The sequence below is a fragment of the Argiope bruennichi genome, chromosome 8 (assembly GCF_947563725.1).
Source record: "Argiope bruennichi chromosome 8, qqArgBrue1.1, whole genome shotgun sequence".
Classification (NCBI taxonomy): domain Eukaryota; kingdom Metazoa; phylum Arthropoda; class Arachnida; order Araneae; family Araneidae; genus Argiope; species Argiope bruennichi.
This window is the reverse complement of record NC_079158.1, coordinates 98,530,191-98,541,658: the sequence shown is the minus strand read 5'-3', so window position 1 is coordinate 98,541,658 and position 11,468 is coordinate 98,530,191. Positions and strand designations below refer to the sequence as shown.

The 11,468-nt window shown below is 27.7% G+C and overlaps 1 protein-coding gene across 1 annotated transcript in view; it reads left to right on the top strand.

The window, feature by feature from the left end:
* Positions 1-323: 323 nt before the first annotated feature.
* The window catches only part of LOC129980818 (uncharacterized), a 140,636-nt gene continuing 129,491 nt past the window's right edge, over positions 324-11,468 (top strand). The window contains exon 1 of the mRNA XM_056091209.1: positions 324-655. Coding sequence (XP_055947184.1) covers positions 569-655 — 87 coding nt within the window. The 5' untranslated portion in view covers positions 324-568. The remainder of the gene's footprint in view (positions 656-11,468) is intronic.

The following is an 11,468-nucleotide window of genomic DNA, read 5'->3' as shown; positions in this document are numbered from 1 at the left end:
CCTCAGAAATATACTGGAAACCACAACTTATGGATGAATGAACCTTGTGAATAACACATATTAAAATAAGAAAAAAAGAATCTCCATCAAATCCTCTTGGTCTGCCGCTCCACGTTGCAAACGCGTTTCCAAGGTGTTTTCGCACCGGAACTCGCAGAGAGAGATGGAACGAAAGGCAGCGAGCAAATCGAAAACAAAAATAAACAAGCAAACGAAAACTCGAAGAACGAGTTCCACGGCCGCCGTGCTATTAAGATTCCAGGTAGAATGTCCTCCCTACCTCCTCCCCTTCTTACCTGCAGCTCGAAACCGAAGGAAGTTCGACATCAGTTTCAGGGACCCGGCGACCAAGTCCAGACGACATCTGTGCCTCCTTTTTTCGCAACACCTCCTGCCTGTGGACATAGTGTGTGCAAACAATCTTTTGGATTACATCGCTCACATTGGGATACCCCAGCTCTGAGGATGGTGTCGGCGTGTTCAGCAGCACGCTGAGGATTGGTGTTCTTTTTTAACGTTTAGACTTCTTTTTTAACTTATTTGTCTTGTGCTTTTTTTGTGTGGAAAGATGGAGCTTAGGAGCTTTTTGGGCTCCCTGCGTCTGCTACTCGTCTGGATTGTTGTTTGTGTTGGATTTCATTCGACGTTTGTTGAGGTAAGTCCACTTTTAAAATTTTTACTTACAATGAATAACCAATTATATCAGGGTTTCTAAAAATGTTTACGTCAATTCGTAAGGGGTGGGGGGCGTTTGAAACAATATTGGAGAATTTCAAATCTTTGGCAAAATTCTCTACTATTACATTCTTCAATATTTGTAAACAAATTTCATTTAGGAAATCAGCATAATTTAAAATATTTAAATATAACTTTTAAATAACTAAGAAAATTTGTATTTCTTTAAATACTTCAATTTCTTAAGTACTTTAACATTTGAGGAGAGTCTGGGCGAAAATGGGGCCATGAAAAAGGACATCGAAAAGGGACATAAATATATATGTAATATATATAATGTAAAGGGATTTAGATAAACAATGTTAAGGAGCATCTTGTCTAGTTAATTAAAAAATACTTCTGTTTTTGTAATCTCAATTGTGCGAAACATTGTGGGCTTAGTATTGTGCCATTACATTTTTATTTTATGAATTTTTTCGTTTCTTTAAAATCATGAAATTCCATAAACAAACTATACATTTTAAGAATATTTTTTTTCTGAAATGTACAAAATATTTTCAGATGAAATTCTGGAAAGTTTCAGACATTAATGAAAATAAAAATGATAAAAAGAAAATGAAGATAATTATTGCAAAAAGTATGCTAACTTACCGAATGTTAAATTGAAAAACATGTTTTAAAAATATCTGCAGATAAATATAATTTTTTTGAGTCTCAATTCGCAATTCTGAATATTCCTATTTCATATCATCCTATTTAATTTTTATTGTTTCTATTATAGACTCCAGTAAATATTTGGTTTATAGCATAAGTTTTATTAAATATCCAAGAAGTATATTCATTTTAAATTTTTAAATATCTTCTGTAAATAATAAAAGTAAATTGTTTTTAAAAGTGAATTTTAATAAATTGCTATTAAATCATGCACATTTTTCTCATTATAAAATTATAGAAGACATTAAGAATTATTAAAAATATAAACAGTTAAAATCTTAGGGATAATCGGTACAGGAAAAGAAATAAAATTTAAATTAAAAATTTTATTTTTTAAACACTTCAAAAATTCTTAATTATTTTTAACTTTGATAGTATGAATAGCTGGTCAATATTGAAAATATATAAATATAATTTGAAATCATCCTTAAGATTAGGATAATAGTTCTAGACTACTTTTTTACATTTTTTCTCATGTTTCCTATTTCTTTTCCTGCGCAAAATTAAAGTTTGAAACAATCGAATTATCAAAAAAAATAACTTTGAGTAATCAGATAAAATTTAAGTAAATTTCTTAAATTGACTTAAATATCTTCAATTAATAGATGTCTTACCTTCAAAACTATCATTTTAATAAATTAATATTAAGAATTTCTACATTGCATATTTTAAAATAATGATGCAAATTAAAAGATTTAAAAAACAATATTTATTACTAGTTCATTTATTAAAATGTTCATTTTTATAATTAAACTTTCAGTTTTTTTCTAATTCTACAATATATACTTAGATAATTACCATGCTTGGACTTTGCCTTCGGAACTTTTGTTCCATTCCGTATATAATTTATCTCGATATATAAGGGAAAAATCCATAAATAGATTGTAAGTTATAGTTATTTAAAACTATTGACGTCTTTTTTAAATCTACTTATTTGTAACTATTTACAGAAAAAAATTTCTTTAATGTTTCTATTCCTGATGAATGGATATATAATATAATTTTTTACTCTTTTTATTTATTTAATCAGAATAATATATGGTTCAATTTTAAATCATTCTTCAAAAAATTTATTGACTGAAAAATTAGCTTTAGATGTTTAAAAAAAATCGTTTTTTACAATTTGTATTTTATCAAGAAGTTACAAAACTTGAAAATTGAAAAAAATCAATATGAAATTGATATTTTCATTTTTTTAAAAATAAAGATGCAGACGATAAAACGATTTGCGTTTTGTAATATTTTATATTCATTTTTTACATTAAATATATAAGTGTTTAAATTGAGCATATTTACTTGTGCATTGGCATACCGTTAAGCGCAAATATATTTTTACTTTCTTACAAATGACGCTTACATACATTTTATAATCGTCAACAGAAACTTTATATATAATAGCAAATCTTTATATTATCATTTACAATTGTTACATCATAACTATTCCGAATTTTGTTCACAAATATGTAAGAATAAGAAATGTTTTAGTGAAATGACAATCAATCAAAAAAATAATTTCTATTAATAAGAGATATAAGAATATTTTTATCTGTTCCAATGACAGGAAATTAATTAGTTCAAAACATTTTATCTTAAGAGTCCATTCAAAATTAAGTGTTTAAAATTTCTGTAGACATGCGATAAGGACTTGCTTTTTATCTACAAACATGGCCTTGATGAAATCATAAGCAATAAAACTGTACTCATGCAATTTGTGCTACCCTGGCTTCATAACTGACAGCAAAGAAAGACTTTGATCGAAAACGACCACACCTAAAACATTTAAATTATTTTGCTACAACAGATTATCGGGTTAACGGTTCTAAAACAAGTTCTTGTTGATAAAAGCTTGTTTTTGAGAACTTGTTTTGAATGCATTTGTTAACAATTTCTTCTTTTCATCTTTTCTTCGAATAATGTTGACTTGCACTTTCATAAAATACGGAAATTCCAAATTACATTGTTCTTTAAGAAGATAATTATAAAGGTGTGAGATGCGAAAAGCTTTACAATGGACAGTTAAAGGGCAAGTAGAAAAGTTTAAAAGGGTGCTTTTAAAATTATCAAAGCTTTTCTTTGTACAGATTGTACTTTGCATTCTTTTTGTTTGCTGAAGAAATAAACCAAATAAAAAATATTTGACGGCGTTCATTGCAGATATAAAAAGTTTTGATTAAAGACGAAAAGATTGAAAACATTATAGACAATTTTTATAATGTATAAATTCTGGGTGTGTTTATTCCATCCCTTGATAAACTGTTTTATTTGCAGTTATTTAAAATTAAATCATTATAGTAACTAACATTGTAATTTTTTTTCCAAAAATAGCAAACATATTTAAAAGGCCCTGAGAAATTCACCTTTAGATATAACAACAAAAGCAAACATTCCAGTTTTCAAAGAACTGCTTGTGCATACATATAAAAATAAAAGTTCATGCATTATAAAAATACATGAACAATTTTGAAGAAGTTTACAATTTTTCCGAATCAGCATTGATCCACACTGTTTAATGTTGATTTCTTCTAGCTTTACATTCTTGAAAGCTGCTCTTGCTTTTTAAAAACTAAATGATAAAAGATTCCTTCATCTTGTTACTTTATATTCAGTATGTTTCATAATAATAGCAACAAGTAAATATTAGAAGAATTATCGGTGAATGCAGCAGTAAATTATAATGTAATTTAAAACTTCGTAGCTTTCAATCAAAATAAATATTTGCTTGGCAATATTTCAACGAAATTCATTTTGATACATTCTTTAGTTTTAAGGTTAAGCTATTTATAATGAATTGTAACTAGTTTTCTAAATTCATCCTCTAATCGAAAGCAATTGTTTTATTTCAGTTTATTATTAAATCATTATAAAAGTAAGATGAAATGAAAAAAGAATTTTCGAATAAATATAGAGTTACGATTCCCAGTTCTTGATTCATTAAAAGAAAAAGAAAAAAAAAATTGCAGAAAAGTGTAAATACGTTGGTGCAAAATAGTGTAAGTGCAATGGAATGACCATATCAAATATAAAGAAACGTACCTTCGGAAATAGTTTCCAAGATTAATCTTATTCTAATATTGATTTTTTGAAAAAAACCAGCAGGTTTGGTCACCTCAAAACTTTCTCGCATACTCTCTAACAAAGTTGTCATGCCAGAGAACTCCTTGCCTGGATTGGTGTACAATAGTTAAAAAAAATATTAACTTTTGGCGTGAATTTACCATTTGTACTGAATTTATTGTGTCATCCTTGGCGCGTTATTTGGCGATTTACCCCTGGCATACCGTTTATAGCATCCGAAAATCGAATTTGTGCTTTAGACACGTTTTTCCTTTACCGACTGAAAATAAATTTTGGCACAAATCTGCTCTTGTAGTCACAAAATCCCACAACATGTTTGATATATTTAAATCATTGCGTTTTGGAATTCTCGCGTTTGCATGTTTCTGAACGTACAGACCGAACAGATAGTCAACCCGTCGTGGGATTTCGCTGTGGGACAAAATTTGATAGATATCTACACTATAGATGTTAAATTTATGTATCGAATTTTATCTATATAGCTCTGTCTCATTTTTTAATTATCGTGATTACTTATATTCGAATTGCCGGGCAGACAGACTTCCTTTGAGCAGAGTTTACTCAAAATTTGATAGAAATTTAAAAATTTGATGCAATGTTCGTATACCAAATTTCATCTGTTTAAATCAAAGCGTTTTTGAATTACCTTTGTCACAGACGGACAATTTTCCATGATTTAATTTTTCGAATTCAAGGTGATCTAAAACGTGGAGATTCGTCAAAATCTCGACTTTGAATTTTTTGGCAATTTCTCTACTTTCTCACTACTACATTTACGAGAAAGTAACAAATTCGTGAAAGTAAATATAAAAATTATTTTTAAAAAATTTGGATACATCCATCTTAACAGAAGAGGCACCATAAGATCACAAATTCATACCATTAGTTTTCACAAATCCGCACTATTCCGAATTTTCAAAAATAGGAAATTCTTAAAACGAACTTCAAGCACTATCGAACCATTTCTTACAGAAAAAAAAGCATTAAAAGGACACAAGGGATACTAACTACAAATTGAAAATGCAGTAAAGAAATTATTGAAAAATCCAGAAACTACCCGAACACTCAAAATAAAAACTAGAAGTAACATTTTTAATTTATTGTTTAATTTAATCTAATTTTTTTTGATAATAAATGATCCATTTTATATATATTTTCTTTTGTTGCTATTTTTATGAGACAAATTAAATTTATCAACTACTAGAGGGACAAAATATTTAGTTTTCATCATTAATTATGCAGCCATAATGTGAAACGAGCATTAGAAAAACCTATCTAAAAGCCTTTGTCGTATGCATCATTAATAACTGCTTAACATAGCAGCACGCCGCTACAATGTATTCATGCGAATGTGCATAATTGAATTTTACAAAAGCATTCTGGAGCAATTGTTACTGGCTATCTTTTTTGGATCGCTATTCATAGACAGTCATTAGTTTGAATGTCCCCCATTTCCGTTTATTAAAAATAGAAATAAAATAGCACAATTAAGAAGGGTTATTGATGGTAGTAATTGCTATTTCGGAACTGGCAAAAATTTCAAAGAAGTTAATTCGTCAAAGATGCCTGTAAAATCAAAATATTTACATATTTTTGATAAAAAAAATAACTAAATAAAATAATGGAAATTTCAATTTTTTTCTGTTACATGACAAAGAATTGATTTGAAAATCCTGATTCAACTCATTAGATGATTTTGTTAGTCTTTGTACCCCGTTCAAATATTTCCTATTTTAAAAAAAATATATTGTAGTTAATTTTATCATGTTACCGATTTGAACATGATATAAGCGTTGTATACGATATTATCAATAGATATATTTTAGCAGAGATGGGTGAGATTAAGGTCGGTATACAATTCTTGTATTATGTCCTTCGATATGCATGATAGAAAAATTATTTAATACCAACTACAAGGCGGACCACTTCATTTAAAGTTACCAGATTTGGCATGTAATTACTTCTTCAGCAGTAAATACTCAACAATCAAGAATTTGTTAAAAATTTTATTAGATTTTAATTAAAAATTTATCAATTACTTAAAAGTTTCCCTTGATAACTTTAAATTACATTATAAAGAGAAAGTCATTTTTACACCATTAAAATTTAAAAAAGGTTTTTCAGTGATATTACTTTTATTTCTTCCACTTTATTTCTCTAACAGTAATAAATTTTAAAATAATACTTCTGAGCATATTTTATAGTCATATTTTTTATTATTTTGATTATTGCATTTATAATCAAATAAAATAATATTAAATATAACAAAAAATAAATCTAACAAAATTAAATATTTTTTTTGTGTGTGTACACGTTTGATAATATATTGGGACAAGAGGCCAGTATCTCCTTTGAGTTTAAAAAAATTTAAACATTACAATTTTCTGCAGAAAAATAATATTGAGCTGTATTTAGCCTTAATAATATTTGAAGTATCTGTATTATTAAAACCTGAACAATAAAAATTTAAGAGAGTTATACATATAATAATTAAATACAGTTGTGAGAAGAAAACGGATATATATATATATATATAAACAAATGAATGAAGGAAAACTTCCAATTGCATTTTTCCTTCATTTAATAATAAAGATAACATACTTGGTTTATCTTTACGAAACGATAAAATACTATATTACGAAAATATTATGATTACCATTTCAAATTGTAGTATATTCTGTTTCTTAAACCACGGCTTTAAGAATATTGCTAAAAAGATTCATGGAAATCCATTACCTTTCCACTCTTTTGTGTAATATTAAAGATTCTAATTAGATTTACATTAATAAGAAATGACTATTTCCCGAAAAGTAAGTAATTACTTGTTCAAATCGTAACATATTCTGTTTTCTTAAGCCACGACTTTCAGAATTGATGAAATCATTGATAAAAATCCATAAATCATTTCCTGTCCAGTCTTTTGTGTAATACTAAAGATACTAGTTAGATTTACATTAATAAGAAAAGACTATTTTACGAAAATTATATGATTACTAGTTCAAATTGTACCACATTCTATTTACTTTAACCTCAACTTTCAGAATGTTGATAATAGTCCCTGAAGAGTTTCGCTGCATTTATACAAAAATAAACTCTGATCGATGGTATGGGTCACTCTTAATACAGTTTTTTCTTTGTTGTACTTAGAATGACATGGATGTCAAGAATAGAATAAAATAGAAGCGGGGAAAAGAGTTTGAAATACTTGGACCAGAACATTAAACTCAATGTGCTTAAACACTTTTAGAGAATTCTAAATAGCACCACGAAAATGTGCCAAACGTGGTAATATGCGTCTCCCGAAATAGAAAAATTTCAGTAAGGTTTATTTTGAATGACAATTCACTTAAAACTGAATTGCATCATTTTATCCATTTTATGATGTTGGCTACGATGTCTAAATAACTGTTTTCAGTTCATTTAACACGTTGTCTGGCCTTTCTAAGTGGAACGCCACCTTGTTATTCGTGAAGACCTCATTCGCCGTTCATGCTGCGGGCAGTGGAGGAGGTATCCATTACAAAAAGAACCGTTTATCAATGCCACATGGTTAAGAATGTGCTAAATGATCAAACATAACTTCAGAAGTAAATAAATTATTCACAAAGATCATTTTATCTGATTTTAAAAACGTTTGATTCTTATCGTTTTTTATATGTTTTTAGTTAAACTGCTTTGTTTTACGTTAGTAAAGATAGAATTATATAATCGGATATTTTGTTCAATTTTAAATGTGATGGAATTCCGTTCAATTGCTTGTTCTGGTAATATTTTTATATTTTAAGAGCTTAATTATTTGTTAGTTGATTGTCAGATAGTGATCCTGTATGACTCACACTATCTGATGGTGAATTTATTATAAGATTCCATAATATTCATAATGATGAATAAGGAAATACATTTCAGGTAAAAAATTGAGAATAGATGGAAGTTTTAAAAATAAATTTTCATTAGTGTGGGAAAAAAACAATTTTTTAATGTAAATATGAGTGTCAAATCAAAGTCATAGATATGCAAGGCAAGAAATTAAGCTTGATGAAAATAACAAAACAATTCATAAGTATTTATTAAAATGAAAGTATATCATTGTGATTAAAATTCCAATTTGTTTTGAGTATTTTTATTATTGTCAAGCTTACGAAAAATTTTTTCTGGCCCCCATATATTTGGCAACATTTACTGTAATTGTGCGCTTTGTAATAAATACATTTTATGTTATTTGTATTCATCCTTTTCCCATTCTAAATATGAGCTTGTAAAGGAGCTCCAAATTATGAATGAATACAGTTAGTAAATGTAAATGAATCTGCTATCTATTACATTTCTTACTGTAAAGGAATAGATAGTCATTTTGCAATGAACGATTGTTCCTTGAATTCCACTTCAATAATGTCATTTTGCAATGGAATGATCATTATTTCGAGTTTAATATTTTACTCTCATTACTTTATGTTCTCGTTTTGAAGTTATTATTTGAAGTCAATTATTCTTCCTTAACGTTTCCATAAACGTTACATAAAATAAAAATAAAAATCCATAAACATTTTCTATGTTTTCTCCAAAGAAATAGAGAAAAAAAAATTGAGTTTTTTATTTGCTAGAAATTTTAATACTCAGAGATAACAATGAAAAGTTTTTCTATATAAAAACGAATTTTATCTATTTTCCCTCTGATTTACGGACTCTAGACTAAATAAATGTTACTTTATAAAATATTTGATAATGTAAATGTTATACGTTAGGCATTTTTTAGCCACTTAACTGCATATTGTGAGGCATTCATTTAAAGATTTCTCTTTATTTAATATCTTAATTAATCAGTTTAGTTTCATATTTCCAAAAATTTTTAACTAACTACATGATTTATATTTGCTTAGTCTTTATTTCAGTAAATTAATAAGAATATTTGTTCTTATTTATACATTATAGGGAAAAATTATGTAATGTAAAAATAATGTAATAAAATTCTTGAAAAATCAGCCATAATTATTAATTAATGTTTTTATTGTTGAGAAGTAAAAAAAAATAATTACTACAATTGATCATAAGGAACTAATAAACTTCAAATAACTATAAAAATAAATATATATTAATAATGGATTTCAAATAATAATTACTTATATATTAAAATTAAAGATTAAATAGATAAATACTATTAATAAATATATATTATTAATTAATAATTAAGTAACAAATGAGTATTTAACTTATGTAAACTTAATGAGTTTAATTTATTAAGTAAATATTTTTTTTAAAAAATTGAATGATAAACACCAATTGGTCTTGAAATTATAACAATTAGGCATTTCTGAGCAACTAGACAAATATAATGGGCAACTAGATTAATAACATTTTAAATCCATCTCTTGTGCCCCCTAACGATTTGCTAAGTCCAGTTGCCCCTAAGGCAGCTGTCCTGTAGGAAATCCATTGCTGTACGAATTCTATATGTTTTTACAAGTTTATAACAATTTATAACATACAAACATTCACAAGTCAAAATTAAAATTGCATGCAAAATTAATAATAAAAGACTCCAGAGTGAATTTGCTTTTTTTTACGCTATATATAAATAATGATTGTTTAAAAAAATGTGTTAACATTTTATTGTGTTTTGAAAATCAACAATAGACTTGCACTTTCTTAGTTACTCATGCTTTAAAAGCTGATGTAAAAATATCCTTTCTTATTTATAACTTCACATTTTAATATCTAATTCGTATGATATAAAATTAATTACTAGGCTCCTTTAATAAACTAAAAAGTATTGCGAATTTATAACTGATTAAAAGAAATTTCTCTCTTGGTTTTCACTTCGAATAAAAAAACTTATTCAAATATATTAGTATGCTCTTACATAAGATGGTAGCAGGAATAATGCCCGATCTTTCTAACCGCGTGTGGAATACAGACAAGTCACAAAAGAATATCAGGCTGAAGGAAGTTAAGAATAATTAAAAATTCCCTAGACACTTGTCTGACCCAAACGTTTTCATCTTAATGATATCAACGCCTAGAGCAGTTCGTCCTTCACTGCAATGACTAAATGCCGTTAGAATTTCTGCAACCATTCTGATGTTGCTGAACGTGGCGGGACCTTGAAATTCCTGTTCCTGGTTAAAAAGACAACGTCTACTCTTGGATTAAAGATGGACCTTTCATTAAAAGAAATTACTAGAATGTTAATAGATTCCATTGAATACAGCGGATTCCAAGCATATTTATTCACAATTCTTGAGTTCCTTTAAAGCAAGATTACAATGTAAGATTTTTTATGGATTTTTATAGAATCAAATAAAGTAATTACAATCGAAGGCTATGGAAAAGAAATAGAATGGCTAATTAAGAATGAATAATTTGAAAGAACAAATTTAATATTGGTTAGATTTATTTTATGATTAACTTAATATATTAATTCCCCAACTAACTGTGAAAAGTTCTTAAAACTTTTATTTTCTTGTTGCTTTTATCATAGTTTAATTTCTAATTGATTGCCGCCTTTTCGCTCATCTCAACTTCTAGCCATGTTGGACTCTGACTTTTCTTAGCCATTTCATACTATCCTGTTCTTGGCTAAAGTTTCCCAATGTATCACCTTAATAGCATTTCAAGTCTTTTTTAAAGGCAGTCACTCCACCTAAGTTTATGTCTCCCTGTTTATCGGATACTAAATGGCTAACAGCCCTGATGAGCCCTAGCCTTTCTTAGCCATTTCATGTCAACCTAGGAGTGATTAAGATTTCCCAATTTGTTTTACCCCAAATAGTTTTCAAGTCTTTTTCCAGACAGTCAATCCACCTAAATGTTGGTCTTTTTCGGATGATGAATGACGTGAGAGCCCCGATGGGTCCTGGCCTTCTTCAATCATTTCATGCCATCCTGTTTTTGATTAAGAATTCCCAATTTGTCACTTTCATAGTTTTCAAGTCTTTTTCCAGGCTTAAATTTTGGTCTTCCTCTTTTTCGCATACTAAATGACTTATCCAAAAAGATCTTTTTAATGT